This window comes from Chiloscyllium plagiosum, chromosome 7 (genome assembly GCF_004010195.1).
Source record: "Chiloscyllium plagiosum isolate BGI_BamShark_2017 chromosome 7, ASM401019v2, whole genome shotgun sequence".
NCBI classification, from domain to species: Eukaryota; Metazoa; Chordata; class Chondrichthyes; order Orectolobiformes; family Hemiscylliidae; genus Chiloscyllium; species Chiloscyllium plagiosum.
Genome location: NC_057716.1, coordinates 75,412,113 through 75,431,618, shown reverse-complemented (window position 1 = coordinate 75,431,618; position 19,506 = coordinate 75,412,113). Strand labels below are relative to the sequence as shown.

At 39.5% G+C, this 19,506-nt stretch overlaps 1 protein-coding gene across 1 annotated transcript in view; it reads right to left on the bottom strand.

Annotated features, from left to right (window-relative positions):
* Window positions 1-19,506, bottom strand: part of thsd7ba (thrombospondin, type I, domain containing 7Ba) — a 901,507-nt gene that overhangs the window by 29,311 nt on the left and 852,690 nt on the right. The window contains exons 26-27 of the mRNA XM_043694069.1: window positions 13,021-13,116; window positions 10,019-10,101 (exon numbers count right to left, since the gene is read on the bottom strand). Of these exons, the coding sequence (XP_043550004.1) occupies window positions 10,019-10,101; window positions 13,021-13,116 (179 nt within the window). The remainder of the gene's footprint in view (window positions 1-10,018; window positions 10,102-13,020; window positions 13,117-19,506) is intronic.

The following is a 19,506-nucleotide window of genomic DNA, read 5'->3' as shown; positions in this document are numbered from 1 at the left end:
TTAAGGAATGTGGTAAAGAAAAGCTTGGGAACTATAGACCTGTGAGCCTGATATTGGTGGTGGTTAAGTTGTTGGAGGTGATTCTGAAAGATGGGATTTACATACATTTGGAGAGGCAGGGACTGATTATGGATAGTCAGCATAGTTTTGTGTGAGGGAAATTGTGTCTCACAAACTTGATTGAGTTCTTTGAGGAAATAACTAAACAAAACTGATGAGAGCAGAGCAGTAGATATTGTTATACGGACTTGAGTAAAGCTTTTGACAAGGGTCCACATAGTAGGCTAATTCATAAAGTTAAATTACATGGGATTCACGGTGAGTTTGCCAACTGGATACAAAATTGACTTGCCGGTAGAAGACAGAGGCTGGTGGTGTTTTTCAGACTAGAGGCCTGTGGCAGGCGATGTTCCACAGAGATCAGTACTGGGTCCATTTTTGTTTGTCATTCATATAAACGATTTGGTGAGAATATAGTAAGGCTTGGTAAGTAAATTTGCAGATGACACCAAAATTGGTTAAAAATCACACAACACCAGGTTATAGTCCAACAGATTTATTTGGAAGCACTAGCTTTCGGAGCGCTGCCCCTTCAGGAAGCACTTTGACAGCGAGTACATCCAAATAAACCTGTTGGACTATAACCATGTGTTGTGTGAATTTTAATGTTGTACACCCCAGTCCAACACCGGCATTTCCAAATCATGACTACCAAAATTGGTGATGTAGTGGACAGTGAAGAAGGTTATCTAAGATTGCAAAGAGATCTTCATCAATTGGGTCAATGGGCTGAGGTGTAGCAGATAAATGTGAAGTATTGCATTTTGCTAAAACAAACAAGGGCAGGACTAATACAGTTAATGGTAGTGCCCTGGGTAGTGTTGTTGAACAGAGAGACCCAGGGGTTCAGGTACATAATTCTTTGAAATTTGCATCACAGGTAGACGGGGTGGTTAAGAAGATATTTAGCATGCTTGCCTTCATTGACAGACCTTTGAGCATAGGAGTTGGGATGTCATGTTCAGGTTGTACAGAATGTTGGTGGGGCCACTTCTGGAGTACTGTATGCTGTTCTGATTGACCAGCTGGAGGAAGGATATTATTAAATTGGAGAGGGTTCAGAAAAGGTTTACTAGGATGTCGCTGGGCTGAGAGGGTTGGAGTTGCAAAAATAGGCTGGATAGGCTGGTATGTTTTTCATTGGAGTGTAGGAAGTTAAGGGGTGACCTTGGAGAGACTTATCAAGTCATGAAGGGCAAAGATAAGGTGAATAACAAGAGTCTTTTCCCTCGGGTGGGAGAGCTCAAACCTCGGGACATATTTTTCAGGTGAGAGGAGGAAAGCTTTTAAAAAGACATGAGGGGAAACCTCTTTGCACAGAGAATAGCTCATGTGTGGAATGAACTGCCAGACACAGTGGTTGACGCAGGTACAGCTACAACATTTAAAAGATATTTGGGTAAGTACATGAATAAGAAGGGTTTATAGGGAACAAAGAAATGCTGGAGATCACAGCAGGTCAGGCAACATCCGTTGAGAGAAAGATGAGTCTTTATCAGAGCTGAAGGGAAGTGTGGAGGGGGTAACAGTTATGCAAGAGTTGGGGGTGGGGTTGGAGGAGAGGGGAGGGGGTGTTGGAATGCAGCGTGTGGGGGGGGTGGGGGGGGGGGAGGGGGGAGGGGGTGTTGGAATGCTGGGGCAGCAAAGCGATCAGAATGTGAAAATGGCAGAACAATGGTGTGTCCAACTGTCAAATTGGAAGGGAAAAATAGTCTCACTGGAGTAGGGGGAGGGAAAGGAGGACATGGTGACAGAGAAAGTAAAAGCAAAGTTAAAAGAAAAGAAAGGAATGGATTCACAAATTGTTTGAAACTTTCCTGATATCATCAATGTTCATCACCTATCCACTGAAAATCCAGTCTCATGTACTTACTAACAAACAGGCATTGTTGTTGAACCTTTTAATCTGACCTCCCCAAAGTCACCTGCCTCCAGTGCTGCCTCATGTTTGTTACAGTAGACAACAGACCCGCTTAGAGGCCAAGTAATGCAAAGGGGACTGAAAACACATGCTTGTGGAGAAGGAAATGAGAACATGCCTGAGCTTGACTCCAACTCCCCTTGGGAAAATTGTCCCTCTTTGTCCTGATACTTTTGTTCACCATTGGGCAACACATTCTTAGTTTTCTGGCCTCTACTCAACATAATGAGGATGCTATATGCTGTAATTACAGAGCTTCTATGCACCCTCACTCGTCTTCCTTGGTATCAGAAAATTGGCTGAATTCAGAATATACAATGTTGGTTGAAGTCATGTCAACTCTGTTCCATGAGTGCAATAGTATTATTACATTTTCAGAACTCTGGTTGTGGGCTAGCATGATAATATTCTCTTTCAAGCACTTTTCACTGCAGGATTTCTGGAGATTTTCAGTCATTACAATTGTTAGTGAAAGGGGCTAAAAGAAATTTGTTTTCCAATGTCTGACCTGAAAATGGCCAGAGTTTCTGTTGCCCTAGTCAATAAAATAAATTATTCACATCATGTTGTTCAGGTCTTCACACTCACTGTATGATTACTTTATACAAGCTTCATGAAAATGCTCCTACTTTATATCTAACTCTGAACCTAGTCTGAACCTGGATAGGTATATGCTGTCACCATCACTCTTAATGAATGGCTAGCTCTACAGAGCTTGTAGATCTCAATATAGCTCTACGGAGCTTGCTTGGTATAATGTGGGAGAAGAAAGCCACTTACTATTTAACTAGAAGAGGCTCTGCTAAAAACAAGAGGTAATTTTGTTGCATGATAGTAACTAGCTGGAGGTTACATGATAAGAAAGACATTGGTGTAAATCTGCCAATCTGACAAAAAAATACATTCACCTTTTGAAGAGTTCTTTCATTTGAAGCGCTCTAGTCTAGGCGAGGAATCTTCAGTAAAGTGGATTGGCTTTGAAACAAAGCCCATTTTCATGTCAATTCCTGCCATATTACAGCATTTTAAAATCCTGAAGCCACGTTCGCAGTGGTTGAGGCAGGGAGTCATCCCAGATTGAATCCACACTGTTGGCATCAGTTGGCATTGCAAACTAGCCATCCAGCTAACTGATTCTGGATCAATGGTGCTGGAAGAGCACAGCAATTCAGGCAGCATCGAGGAGCTTCAGCAAAATCGACGTTTTGGGCAAAAGCCCTTCATCAGGAATAAAGGCAGAGAGCCTGAAGGGTGGAGCCTCTCTGCCTTTATTCCTGATGAAGGGCTTTTGCCCGAAACGTCGATTTTGCTGAAGCTCCTCGATGCTGCCTGAACCTTTTTACCTTTTTACCTTATCCAGCTAACTGAGCTAAGCTGTACTTCAAACTGTACATTTTGCTTGAGAGCCTATCATCATTGCATGTTTGACAGCACTTAATCTACACAGAATGTAATATGAAGGAATAGACAAACCTTTAGAATTTGAAGGAATCAAATGGTAGTTTTAATATTCATTTGCTGACAGGTACAACTGCCAGGTAAAAACAATGACTGCAGATGCTGGAAACCAGATTTTGGATTAGTGGTGCTGGAAGAACACAGCAGTTCAGGCAGCATCCGAGGAGCAGCAAAATCGACGTTTCGGGCAAAAGCCCTTCATCAGGAATAAAGGATTCCAGGTACAACTGCCATTTCACATCAAATAACCAACAACTCAACCCCTTCACTTTAACTCAAATTAACTGAGGTAACTTGGTAAACTGCGTGGATATCCTTGCTGTAAAATGTTGACCTGACTCAAGCATGTTGCTTTAGCTGTATCTGTATGAGTGTTCAAACAAGTTTGAACATATCAGACTTATTATCACCTTCATGACTTTTTATTCACAAAAGTTGTTTTAATTTACTTTTTAAAACATAGCTGAGGATTCCTCACTTTTATTTTTGTAATTCAGCTTTGCAATCACACAAAATTGAAAAATAACATTAAAAAGGAAGAAGATTTTGGCACAGTCAAAAGGTTTGTAGCAGCATATTGACTTTATTATCACCAGGGGGCAGTAAATGCCTTTTTTACAGCAAAATCAGCCTTCGTGAAAACTGCTTTATTTATTCTTGGGATGTAGGTGTCTCTGGCATATTGGCATTTACTGCATTTCCCCAGTTGCTCTTCCAGACCCAGATGTGGGTTTTCTTGTTATACTGAATTTACTGGAATTCATTAATCAAAATCATGGTCTACAGAAAAACTGAAACAGACAATAAAATGTTGACCTAATTGCAGATATAAATTGTCTCTTGTTAAAACTCATAAATAATGTAATTTATTAAACTGTTCAGGTAATTGTATTTCTTTTATCCCTGCTGAGTTCATATCCTGTGGTTCAACTAGTTTTTGACTCACAACTCATTATTTCAGGTCCTCCATTAAATTCTCACCCTTCACAAAATATATAGCAAATATTTTCCAGCCTCTTCAAATCTCCTTTAGCACCTTTAACATTGTTCTCAGAGGGTTTTAAGAAGTCTTTTGTATGCGATTATATAAACTGCATTAATGCTTGTCCATCCTACTCCAGTCAGTGGATTCGCCGATCTGTGCACAATGATGTTACTTGTTCATACAAATCACGACAAATGCTGAAGTACTAGATTGTCTTAAATTCTCATAATTAATTACGGGTTGATCAGTATCATAAATCAACTGATTTTAAAAAAACTATGAAACATATGAACATAGAAAATTGGAGTAAGTATAGTCCATTCAGCACTTCAAGCCTGTTCTATCATTTAATATGATCATGACTGATTATCTCAGTACTCTTTTGCTGCTTTCTCCCCATACCTTTTGACCTCTTGAGCCCTAAGAATTATATTTAATTCCTTCTTGAAAACATTCAACATTTTGACGTCAACTGCTTTCTGTGGCAGAGAAATTCACAGATTTACTACACTTTGGGTCCAGAAATTTCTCTTCATTTCAGTCTGAATTGACCTACCCTGAACCCTTAGACTATGACCCCTAGTTCCAGACTCCCTGGTCATCAGAAATACCTTCTTGCATTTACTATTGTCTAGTCCTGTTAGAAATCTATAGATGTCTATGCGATTCTATCCTTCATTCTTCTAAAGCCCAGTGAATATAGTCTTAACCAATCCAATCTCCCTTCATACATCAGTCGTGGAATCAATCTGCCATACTTTTGTTGCACTGCCGTCATAGCCAGAATATCCTTTCTCTGGTAAGATGACCAAAAGTGCACACAATACTCCAGGGTGTGGTCTCATCAAGGCTCTGTACAATTGCAGTAAGTCATCACTGCTCTTGTACACAAATGCTCTCACTATGAAGGTCAACATACCATTTGACTTCCACAACACCGCTTTACCTAGATGTCTTCCTTCAGTAACTGTTGTACAAGGGCACACAGGTCTTGTTGCACCTATGCCTTTCCCAATCTACTGCTATTCAGATAATAATCTGCCTTCCTCCTTTGTGTTACCAAAGTGGATAACCTCACAATTATCCACAATATACTTCATCTGTCATTCATTTGCACAAAAATTGTGAAATTATGCCTTTTGGTACAGGGTGGATATCTTTTACCCACACATCTGAAAATTGAAAAGGCCTAAAAGCTGAAGGTCTTTTTGAGTAGCTCAAATAGATCAGAATAAACCCATAGATATGCCAAGTTCAGGAGCTTGGGGAAAATAAACTTCATTTGGTCCAAATGAGCCCAAACCAACATAAAAGTAAGGTATTTTTTCAAAGCCTGAACTCAGTAGGTCCACAGGTATATAGAGGTCTATTTGGGCCCTTTGAAAGATTTCTTATATTTGAGGTCTGCTTCGGTCCAATCATGCTAAGCGAAATTTATTTCCAAAGGATTTGAATAGACACGGCGGTAAGTATAGAAATATATGGAGACAAAGAAGAATAAGTGCAGAGATAATGCAAAAAGAATTAGAGCTTTTGATGAAGATAAAGTGAACCCATTCCCTAACAGATTAAGGGACAGTGTGTTCAAGAGTTAAATGAATATGTTGATTTCATTGTAAGCTGATGAACATTGGATCTTAAAGAGTAAGTGTATCTGAAACCCAAAAATATCCTAGAAACAGTTAGTCACAAGGTTTACGGATAAAGGATTCCTTAACAATATTCTACATTCATATAAAACTCCTCTGCCTACTTGTCAGCCTCAGATCACTTCCTGTACCCTAGTTAGTCTGAAAATTCAGGGTTCAAATTCCAAACCTGAAACCGGAGTGTAGAATGTAGACTGACAATCTGTGCAATATCAAGAGTGAATTGCAAGTTTAGAGGTGCCACCTTTTGGGTGAATCTTAAAACCAAATCTTTGTCTCCACATGTTTCTCTACTTACCACTGGGTCTATTCAGGTCCTTTGGAAATTAACTTCACACATGTCCTTGACGAGGAGGATTCTTTGGCATCATTTTGAATGAGAATAACAAGTTTGCTTGTTGTTCAGATTAATACTTACTGATCAAATTATCTAGTTGTCTACCATTCCGCAGTTTACATTTTGCTGTATAAACCTCCCTCCCCCTTGTTTGACATCAACAATGGGAAGAAAAATGAGAAATATGATGTGAATAAGAAAAACCAGTCCCAATTTTTCCCTCAAAGTTTGATTGGCAAATTCAGTTTCTCAGTATTGAGCAGCAATCTTCTAATTTCCATATATTTGCAACTTATTTAAAACTCAATTCATCTTGATGTGCAAATTGGAGCAGGTACCCTGGCAGCGGAAACACATTGAATGTTTGTCCTGACCATTACACAACTACTTCTTCAGAACAATATCACTTTATGTCCCATAGCCGCCATTCTCAATGATTTTTCGTCCACTCACCCAGCATCAGAGAACCACCAGTCTCACTATATCATCAAGGAGGAGAAAGTGAGGTCTGCAGATGCTGGAGATCAGAGCTGGAAATGTGTTGCTGGAAAAGAGCAGCAGGTCAGGCAGCATCCAGGGAACAGGAGAATCGACGTTTCGGGCATAAGCCCTTCAGGATTCCTGAAGAAGGGCTTATGCCCGAAACGTCGATTCTCCTGTTCCCTGGATGCTGCCTGACCTGCTGCGCTTTTCCAGCAACACATTTCCAGCTCACTATATCATCATGCCTGCTCTCAGACTAACTCATGCACCACTTCAGTTTTGGAACTCAGGGACACCAATGACTTGTATGCATCTGCTAGGTTGCTTTGCATGGATGGATAAACATACATCTCATACGTTTGGTGAGGATGCATCTTTTGGCTCTTAGTTTGCTTTCTTAGCCCTCAAGCACTCTATCATTTACTTGGAAGCCGCTAGACTCTATGTACTTCACATTGTTATCACGAGGCACACTCACCGACTTCAGCATTGATTTACTAACGGCCATCCTCTGTGTGTGGCGTGTGTTTCTATTTAGCACACAGGGTTTTTATTGCCCATTACAGGCTGCCAGTCTCTGTCACTTACATTGCATTTCAGTGCAAAAGGAGATGCAGGAAAATTGTAACAGTGGACAGCACTGAATAAGTCAAGCTTTCATTCAGATAGGGGTGAACAAGTCATTGTTTGGTACATTACTATGCAAACGTAAAACCCAGTGAGTGAGTAAGACTTGTGGAAGATGCAAAAAGCCTAGGGTCTAATAAATGGACATAATGCATATGGAGAGTTAAGTACATGAACTTTGGTGAGGTAGGCTTGCAACTGCCTTTATTCCTGATGAAGGGCTTTTGCCCGAAACGTCGATTTCAAAGCTCCTTGGATGCTGCCTGAACTGCTGCACTCTTCCAGCACCACTAATCCAGGATGTGGTTTCCAGCATCTGCAGTCATTGTTTTTACCTTGCAACTGCAGAGTCAGAGAGTGTAGTGGAATTATAAGTGTAAAGTAGCGGAGAGAAGATAGTGGCACCTACCCATGTGAAGTACTGACGAACATTAACCATCTTTATACATTGCGAGGTGTTCCTTTCCACCTGGGACACAGCACAGTCTAAGGCTACAATCCATGTACAGGTAACTGTGTCCGGTGGCATGGTTGCTTGTGTTAGTCAGTTGGAAAAAGGACTGCTCTCTTCTCTATTACCCTCACCACCCTGTCCGCAATTACCTCCAGATCTCTATACAAGTAGCAAGCTTTCCTTTCCTATGGATCATATGTTTGGGAATAATGATGGGTAGGAGGGCCCTGGCTTGCAGCATCTAAATGGATATAGAGTTGGGCATTAAATTTGGTGCTAGACCCATGGAAGCCAAAAGGTCCCAGCAGTGATGAGCATACTCTGGCCACATGATTACCTGTGAAAGGCATCCGTGAGTTGACTGTGTAATTAATGAGGTGAAGAGAGGAAGATTGCATGAAAAAAGTCACTCTATAGACTGGGTGTCATGAATCTCACTCAACAATACACTTAAAGTGCAAATGGGAAAATTCAGCTCATTGTCATTCCCTACATCAATATCTATGCTTCCATCATGCTTCATGAACTGTTTAGTTGTTTCAAACATCCAAGAGATTGTGAAGGCATAAACTAAGTTTAAATTCTTGGCTGTTAATTTAGATTTGTGTCCACCGGAGTTTGGAAAATCAGGTGATGATTTTGTTAAAACATTGAACATCTTGAGGAGATTTGACAAAGTAGATGTAGACTGGATTCTTCTCATAGAAGAATCTGTAACTAGATGTCACTGTTTTAAAATAATGGGATGCCTAGTTAGAACAGAAAAGACTTCTTTTAATTTCAGGGGTCATGAGTCTTTGAACTCTTCTTGAAAAGTTGGTAGAAGCGGAAACTTTGAATATTTTTAAGGCAATGGCAGATAAATTGTTTGGAAGCAACAGGGTGAAAGGTTATCGGGGTAGGTTGTAATACAATTTGAGATTACAATTAGGTTGTCCATGATCCTGTTAAATGGTGCAGACTCAAGGGGCTGATTGGCCTATCCCTGCTCCTCGTTCATTTGTTCATCTTTCAATGGATCTGAATTTTATCAACATTTAGGAAAACTGCTTCAGTCCCATCTCTACATTTGGTCTAAGTGGTCCATCCATAGAAGATTATATGATAAAGATTTTTGATTTTCTAAAATATATATTTTAGGGTGATTAGTCTTTTGAGGGATCAGTGAAAACTAGATTATCCATTTGCATTATACACATGTAGAATGTAGGACATCATATAGTTCTCTTTGCAGAATATATATATGTATTGCTCAATATATTTTGAAATGAGCACCATTGAAACTTTTCCAACCATGATAGCCATATTATGAGTAGTTTTAGTATCCTTTTCAAAGAATGGCTTCAATGACTTCTGTGAATTGTAAAGACCAGCCTCGGGCGACTGTCTGTGGGGAGTTTGGACTTTCTCCCTGTGGCTGTGTGGGTTTCCTCTGGGTGCTCCGGTTTCCTGTCATGGTCCAAAGATGTGCAGGTTAGATGAATTGGTCATACTAAAATTACCCATAGTGTTCAGGGATGTGTAGGTTAGGTGCATTAGTCAGGGGTAAAGATAGGACAATAGGGTAGGGGAATGGGTCTGAGAGGGTTACTCTTCAGAGGGTCAGTGTGGACTTGGTAGGCCGAAGGGCCTGTTTCCACACTGTAGGAATTCTATGATTCTATGATTAGGTGTCAGGCTAATTTCCAGAAATAAGCCTAACTCTGCAGTTTTCTTGGTTAAACCCTTTTAAAGACCTTATCCAAGCACTCAGCAAATACAACATAAATCCATAATGACAATACCATTTGTTGTTACATTATCTTACTTCCATTACTTTACAGCAAGAGATCATGGAACAGCCTTACATTCAATGTATGATAGACCAATTGTTTTCAAACTAAATTTATTGCACTTCTACAGAAGGTAATTAAAACCAGAGCTTCAGCATTTATATTAGAACTGGAAATTAAAAGCAGGGAGCAGCAAGGATTTTTAAGCGCAGTCAATAACTTATTAAATAATAAATATTTACAATGAAAAAACATCTATCTTGTTTGCCTACCTGTGTACAGAAGGAATATGGTTTCGTGCAGGATGGGTGGCAGTGTCTGGTAGCAGTTGGCTGATTTCGGGGAGAGCATCCTCCTATATTTAATAAATTCAACAACATTATGCATTCATAAGCTTCAATAATACTGAAGACTGACAATTATTTAAAAACTATATGCTTTAATAATGTACTGTTTATTAACACTACTAAAATCATGCAGAAATTGGGAATGTAAGAGCACAGCTACGACACAGCCTTATGAATTATGAATTCAACTACCAAAGATTCAATAAATTGTAACTTTACAATGTGTTCTGGTTTAATGATGTCGTGTTCCACATGGTATATATTTTACAACGTTTTGTCAGAAGGAGCCAAGGACAAAAAATATTCTTCATGTTCCTGTCTGCCATGCAGATGTCTTAAGTTCTCAAGGAGAAAGTTAACTTTACAGTGTAGTTACAGCTTGCCACTATGCACTTTTGCCCAACCCCAACACCACCCTGGCTTACCACTGGGAGGCAACCAGGCTCCATCTTCAGGACCCATCTTCTTTTGAAAAATCCAAACTGCATGTTATATTATGCCCTCAACTGATATTTAAATGTGCAGCTTTGTGCCATTGTACTTTTGATTTCTCAATCTTTCCACACTGACCAAAGAACGAGATTAAAGTCGTATTTCCCATTTTCAGGCATATAAAGCAAGCAAGAAAATTTAAGCCTCTTACCCAGTAAAAATTATTTAACATTTATTATAGTCTGAAAAATATCTTAGTGATTGTGATTTTTTTTTGAGTTGATTTATTATTGACACATGCGCCAAGACACAGTGAAAAACAATGTTTTGCTTGCTAACCAGATGAATCATATCTTCCATAAGGACATCTGGATAATGGAGAATAATGAAGTAACACCATGTCTGGGGAAGGCCGAAATTGTCATGATAGGCATAACAAACTCAAATAACAGGGCTTTTTATGCTGGTTTTTAAGATGGGGAGATACAGCAGGATTGAGATGCTGCAGAAAGCAGTTTCAGAACATGAGGCAAGATAGTTATAAGAATAGCTGCTGGGCATAAAGCAGTAAAGATTTAATATAGGGTTTAGAGGACTCAAGGACATTTACAAGGTAAAGATGCTGGAGTGGTTTATAAGAGATAGGGAAGCTGAGATCATGGAAATATTTGCAAATGAGTGGAAGAATGCTAAAGTGGATTGCAACGGTCAAGGGAAGCTTGTGCACTTCGGCACAGGAGGAGATGTGGACTTTATTATGTGTCAGGACATAGATATGTACCATTGGGAATTAAATTCAACTTATGACAGACAAAAGCAATGTAAGGATAATGATGTTGAAACAAAAATTGGGTGTAAATTAATGGGTGAAGTCGGGAAGATGTAGCTTTATGGATGTGGAAGTTTGATTTGAGGTTAGTTCATGGAGGTTGGAAGATGAGCTCAGAATGAACCAAGGTATCACATCCCTGGACTATAGCTGAGGTGGAACCAGGAAGGAGACAGGGTCAAAGATTGAGGCATATAACCATTTACAAAATCAAAAAAAGACGGAATCAGTTTTGGAAATAATAAGAAACAGAAGCTTTTAGCAAACTCAGGGCTCAGTTTTCCTGAGGGCTACAGGATCCTGGTGTTGAGACTAAATAGGAACTTGTGTACCAGCCATCAGTGATCACTGGATAATTCTGCGTTTGCAATCCTGTGCTCTCTGACTGCAGGCCTAATCATAAGCCAATCAGGAGCGATAAATGCCAATGGGCCACTTAGTAGAAGGTCAGGAGTGCATCTCAAAATTGAGGTGTCATCTGGAAACCTGAGTAATCAACAAGACAAACTGTGGCCAAAGTTAACAGGTACTCATTGCTGAGTTAGGAGCTTACCATTTTGGGATGGACACTTCTACCCAAACCCCAGCACCACCGTGTCTTGCCTCTAGGAGGCCACCAACCTCCATCTATGCAACTCATCTGTATTGTGGGACATCTAGGCTGTATTTTAAATTTGCCCACAATTGAGACTTTAATTCATCCAATTAACATAATAATCCGTGTATGAAATTGCCACCAAACTTGCTTCTCAATCCTCCTCTGCCTCAGTGGTAACATTTAACCCACAGGCTTAATATCAGGTATAGAGTTGTAGATGTTTGCAAAGTCCCTATAGTTACCTTGTAAGGTACAGCTCTGTGTCATTAATATGAAAATAAAAGTTGACCACATATTTAAGATAACATTAACAAGAGGTTACATTTAAATACTGATGAGGAGGCAGCAGAGTTTCAAACACTTGGATTCACCTGAGTTGACTGTGTAGGCTGGTGGGATGAAAATGTGACAATAAATAACTTTGCTGATCAGTTGCCAGTGTGCTCCACTTAAACTTGCAGAACTGAAACCACCGAAAATTACTGTCATACCAGGAGAACAGCTTTAATGGGGGAATCTCCATGTGAGAAGGGCACTAAATGATATCAATATTATTCCATCAAAATGGCTGGAGTGAGAGGGGATTGTAATCTTGGAGGATTTTTCTGACAATGAAAAAATTCCAGAGACAGAAGGTGATGGTGGAGATTTTAGGGATACCGGAGATGATTAGGAAAAACCAATGTCATGAAGATGTCTTAAGTGTTCAAAGGGAAAGTTTATTTTACACTATAGTAATCGCTTGCCACTTGGAAGCTATGCTTCTGTCCAACTCCCAACACTCACGATTCAGACTATTTGCTTTGGGGAAGTCAAGCGTTAACTCTGTTTGAAGTGAGTGAAGTAGGAAGATGTGTTATGGCACCAAAAATTATTTTACCGCTATAAAATTCTATAATGGCATTTTAAATATAAGTAGTCAGTCTGATGCATTCATCCTAAAATAAATAGAGGAATTTAATGAAAAAGATGAACAATTACTCAAGATCAAACACTGACAGAAACTGTTACCCTGATTATTCAGTCTCTGTCAATTGGATGCAGAATATAAAGTTAGATATGGTTTACCTGTCACATTCATACCATCTGAGCGGACACACCATACAGTTCGTTCATTACCATTCCAAGAGCTTGTCCTCCACTCATATTCATGACAATTTCCCTCTAGAAATAAAATATTCAAATTGTTCATTGCAGGAAGAAAATTCAACTTACTTTTGCTTCATGAATTTGAATTTAGGCCATCAAAATAAAAATAAAAAGGCAAAACATGAGGCTCTCATTAATTTGAAGCAGTGATTTTGAATGGCATGATGAGAATGCAAGTACAAAGTTACCAGAAAAATGTCACCACAAAAAGAAACTTAAAAATAGACTGCTTTTTACCTTACAGCTTTAAACCTCCTTGGATTGGAGCATATATCTGAGCATTCCTGTTATCTCTGAAGTTGAATACTACACGTATTGTACTCATTTATTTTGCATCAAACTAGGTAAAGGAGGTCATACTTTCACAATCCATGTGTTGAGGCTTTAAGCAGACCTAAATGTGCTGAAATTACCCCTTGTGAGGTTTTAAGCACAAATGAAAAGGGTGAAAATGAATGTGACAGTATGTTAGATTAAGTGATTAACGAATACAAATTATGGAACATGATAAAGGTCATATGACCCATCAAATCCTCTTTTGCAGACCATGTACAACTTACCCTATCATGGAACTTAATCAAGCCTTTTGACTCCTGGAGGGAAAATACTGCATTAAAACTTTCTTGATCCCAAAAGTTATTTAACATGTACCAGAACATTCGCCCATTATTCACATCTCCATTATTTCAATTCAGGAAGGCACGCAGATATCAAACATAATAGCTCCAACCCTTTGCTATACCAAGCATCATTTTTATTCTTTACATATTCCAATCAGCACAGAATTTCAGCACTGCACTCCTTTGACAATTCTCCATGCCTCTGATCTTCATTCTCTTGAATAGTACCACAACAAAACTAACTTGATATTCAAGTAAGTATGAAACAAGTTAATTTAAAAATGTAAATGACATGGCATCTGTAATTTAATGTTAAATTTTGAAATCATTTTGAATATAGTAGGAAAATAATTCATATGCAGTTTTCAGAAATGGGGATGTCTTTATTAACCTTATGTTCCTCAGCAGTCATCTTTATTAGTACCTTTATTTATTTTCAGTTGAGGTCAGAAGCTGATAAGCTTCAAATTTAGTTCTGTGGAGGTGAAGGGCAAAGTCTTTCAAATTGAACTAGATTAAAGTAACTTTCAATTACACATGTATCTTTCAGTGTGATCTATCTCTGAATGGACTTTGCAAATTGCACTTTAAGGTTATTTTAGCAGCACAGAACTGCTCACTGCCAGCAACAGAGACCAATTTTCAATCTTATCTCTTTATAACAGTGGTGCACAACACATAGCACCGTTTCCAGACAGCAAGGCTTTGTGAAGGCTCAGTTAGCACTTATAATTTTGTGAAATGCTGAATAGTTCAATTGCACTGACCCAGGTGGACAGATTTCAAATGCAGTTTCCTTTTCTCTGTATGTTTTTATCTCCTTTTCTATTGTTTTTCTTCTTCTTTACTTTTTTTACCATGTTGTCTCCTTTCCTGCAGAATTTCCTTTCCTATTCCACATACTCTTGCTAACGAGAAGGAAACTGTTCCAGGAATATTCCATTGGTAGAAGTACTCACAATGGTTAGTAAAGTGGATACTTCATCCAAGTCCGTGGCAGTGCCAAAAGAATGCCATCGTCAATTGCCAATTTACCTTTGACTAACGCACATGAACTTCACTCAGACTCTAAACTATCAGCAAAAATTGGAACTTGCAACACATATAACTTAGATTTAAAACAGAATCAAAGCTTCAAATAAATATTGAAAATCAGAAGTCTTGGTTTAACTTCTGAGAAGATTCACTGAACTCATTCCAGAATATGGTAAAAACAAGAACTGCAGATGCTGGAAACCAGATTCTAGATTAGAGTGGTGCTGGAAAAGCACAGCAGTTCAAGCAACATCCAAGGAGCAGGAAAATCGACGTTTCGGGCAAAAGCTCTTCATCAGGAATATGAAGGGCTTTTGCCCAAAACGTCGATTTTCCTGCTCCTCGGAAGCTACCTGAACTGCTGTGCTTTTCCAGCACCACTCTAATCTAGAATCATTCCAGAATATGGGCTTGCCTTACGAAGAAAGGTTGAGTGGATTAAACCTCCCCACGCTGGAGTTTAGAAGGAATAAGAGGTGACCTTATTGAACAAACAAGATCTTGAGGAAAATGGATAGTGTGGACAACTGGAGAATGTTTTCTCTTGTGGGAGAGATTAAAATGAGAGACGTAGGTTAAGAATGAGGTCCTCTGTTTAAAACAAAGGTGGGGCATTTTATTTCTTTCTCTCAGATGTTCATTACAGTGTGGAATTGTCTTCTTCAGAACATAGTAGATATGAGGTCTTTAAATTTATTCAACATTGATTTCAATAATTTTTGACTGACGAGGGAATCAATTGCAGACAGGAAAGTGGAGCCGAAAGCACAACAAGATTAACCACCATTTTGCTGATTAACGTGCTTGCATTTTTGGCTCTAACTTAATCTGTTCAACCTTGCTTCATAGACTCTATCTTTCTCCCTAACAACAGACTAAACCTGAATCTTTTTCCTTTAGCATGCTCTCCAACTTAGCACCAAGGTGTGCGTCCAACTATATATTCATCTGGGTATGTTCATCTCTGTAATATCCCCCATCTTTTCCCTCCCTCAGCCTATCTATTAGTAAAATCTTCATTCATGACTTGTTTCCTCTAGGTTTGAATATTGCAATGTCATCCTGGCTGGTGTCTCATGTTTTACCCTCTGTAATTTCAAGATCATTAAAATATTTGCTCACCGTGTCCTGCTACTTGCTGCTTGTGTTGCCCTGCTAGCACCTACTCCCAGGAATCTAATATCACCGCATTGTTGATTTAAATGGCTCACAGGAAAGAAACACTTTGATTTTAAAATTTTATACCTTGGATTCAAATCCTTCCATGTGTGCTCATAAAGTCCCCCAATTCAATGTTGTGTGATGTGGAGGTGAACTTTGAAGTAGTGGTGTTCAGAAGTGACTTTTGTAAGAAGTGTTGGTGAGACGTTTCAATACAACTTGTAGATGGTACACAACTGCTACAGTGTCTTTGTGGTGGAAGGAGTGAGTGCAGAAGATGGTGAATGAGGTGCTAATCAAAGAGACTGCTTTGCCTGGATGATGTTGAGCTTCTTGAATGTGGTTGGAGCTGCACTCATCTAGGGAATTGGGGAGGATTCCATCATACTCTTGACTTCACCATACAGATTTGGACATGTTTTGAGGAGTCAGAAAGTGAATTACACACCAAAAAACACCTTGTCTCTGAATTTCTCTTGTATACGACTAATCTAGTTTAGTCCACATCAATGGTGAGCCCCACCAAATTGCAAATGAGGATTCAGCATTGACAATGAATGTCAAGGATTAATGTTGGATTCTCTGTTGTTGGAGATAGTCACATTGACTGATATTTGTGTGGCATGAATGTTACTTGCAGTCACCCTCATTCAATTCAGTTTTTGTGTTGATGTTAAGATCAAGGCTAGGCCAGGCAGAACCAAACCAAGTGTTAGTGAGCAGATTATTGTTGAGCAAATACAGCTTCGTAGCACTATCAATGATGCATCCACAATTGAGAGTAGACTTATGCAATGGTAATTGGTTGGATTGGATGGGACATACCTAGTTCCTCATTCCTGATGAAGGGCTTTGTGGGCACAGTCCAAAGATGTGCAGGTCAGGTGAATTGGCCATGCTAAATTGTCCGTAGTGTTAGGTAAGGGGGAAATGTAGGGGTATGGGTGGTTTGCATTTGGCGGGTCGGTGTGGACTTGTTGGGCAGAAGGGCCTGTTTCCCACACTGTAAAGTAATCTAATCTAATCTCTTGCTCCTCGGATGCTGCCTGACCTGCTGTGCTTTTCCAGCACCACTCTCGATTCTGGTCTCCAGCATCTGAGGTCCTCACTTTCTCCTAGTTGATTTCAACCTTACTGCGAAGCCTCTTCCATGGATGCCTACTTTGAAGAAGTTCTCTTCCTCTCTCTATAAGGATCTCAATGAGTCTCTCTCTTTCACTGCAACCCCCCCCCACCAAGTCATCTCCTCTGCCCTGAAGCCTTTCAGCTATATTCTGAAGCAGATATACTACCACAGCCACATCTCCTTCCTTCCTTCCTGATGAAGGGCTTATGCCCGAAATGTGGATTCTCCTGTTCCTCGGATACTGCCTGACCTGCTGTGCTTTTCCAGCATGACACTCTCAACTGGGACACACCTGGCTAAATTCCCAAATTGCTGAATAGATACCAACATCGTAACAGGGCTAGAACAGCTTGGCTAGGTATGGAGCTAGTACTAGAGTACAGATCTTCAGGAAAAGTACCAAATGTTGTCAGAACCTTTTCAGTACCAATGCCTTCAGCTTGTTTTCGATAACACATGGTGTGAATGGATCGGCTGAGGTCTGGCTTGTATGATATTATTTTTATTTGTTCATGGGATGTGGAAGTTATTGGTTATATCAGCGGTTATTTCCCTTTCTCAATTGCATTGAAGAAGGTGATGCTAAGTTGTCTGTTGAATCACTGCATTCTTGTGGTGTGCAGTGCTGCTAGAAACGAAGTTCAGCAATAATGACCACAATGAAGGAACTGTAATATATTTCCAAGTTGTTGACCTTTGATGTTTCCAAGCCAATCTATGTATGTCTGGTGCTGCTCCTGACATGCCCACTTGCACTCTTAATTGCACAAGTGTTGACCCCCTGGCTTATTGATAATGGCATAGCAGGAGTTATGTTGAGGTTACAGATTGTGGGTGAATACAATTTTGTTTCTGCTGATGGCCCACAGTGCTAACTGGATGCTCAGGATTGAGATGCTACTGCTGTTCAAAATCCATTTGGAGGGCAAGTATGTGAAGGTGAGGCTTCATCGCCACAATGCCTGTGCAGTGGTGACTCCAGCCATATTATCATAGGCATGGAAATCTACTATAGATAGATTGGTCAGGACAAGCTTAAAATCAGCATTTTTGCCTGTCCATTGCTTGCCCATTCTTAAGATGGTGGTGGTGAGCTGCTTTCTTGAATCACTGCAGTCCATTTTGAAAAGAGGGCTTTGCAAGGTAAATAAAACAGACTGTGCCATTGCCTTTTCAGCTCATTGCCAGTCGTCCACTTGGTTTAATTTCTCTAGTGAGACTTTGTAGCATAACAAGTGAGCTTAATGGCAACCATGTACTCACTGCTGATAGTTGTCAAAATCTAAACTGGTCACACAGTTCCTTTGGGGGAGAGAAATTTGCCATCCTTAGCTAGTCTGGCCTACATGTGACTCCAGATCCACAGCAACATTGTTACCTTTTAACTTCACTATGTGTAATTAAATTCTGGCCATGCCAGTGATGCCAAAATCCCACAAACAAATATTTCAAAAAGGCATACATACAAACTAGGGGTTTCATAGACTATTTGAATGTGCATTGCAGTGGCTCTCAAGTTACAGGTGGCCCAGAACGAGATGAGAATGTCAGAAGTTCCCTCCATAAAGAATATTGGTGAAATAGATGGTTTTCAAAAGAAAAGTCAGCAACGGTTTTATGGTCGCCAGTAAAATTGCTTTACATTGCAGATTTTATCAATTTAATTCAAACTTCACCATCAGTCTTTGTTAGATTCTAACCTATATCCCCAAAATATTAACCTGGGTCTCTGGATTAATAGCCCAGTGACAATATTCTTACATTATCTCCTATCTGACATGGTATCACTTTGTATAATATATTGTGATCTGAAGAAGCGTCCGACTGAACTTGAAATGCTAAGTCTGTTCCTCTCTCTCCACAAATGTAGCCTGATCTGAGTTCCACCAGAACTTCCCATTTTTCTTTCCAGTCTTCAGTTATTCACAGTATCTTTTTCTACTACTGTATCTCCTTATTATCCACTTATTTATTTTAGTTTCATTTTTATTTCATAATGCTCCCATAAAGTGCCTTTGGAGATTCTATTTCATTTAAGGTGCCACATTTAAAATATTGCTTTTGTAATGGGATTCAAGACTGCAAACTACTCATTCTGACTTCTGAAACATTGCTGGGAAGAATGGCATATTGCCAATGTTGTTTGACAAGAATTCATCAGGACAAATGCAAGAATGCCAAATTTCAAACAGCCCAATTTTAGATCTAGCATTGCTCAATTAAGCAGGGTTGATTCATAAACTCATTATAAACATCATCTGGAAACTAGATCAGGAAGTTAAGGAGGTAGAAAACAGGAAACTGTAGGCCAGCTAGCTTAACGGTCTCCTCTACCAGACCTGCTGAGTTTTTCCAGTAATTTATGTTTAAATGTTTGATATCTATCATGGGGAATATAGTTGAATCAATTATTAAGGATATTATATCTAAGCACTCGAAAAAGCTTCACATTTAATTGGAAAG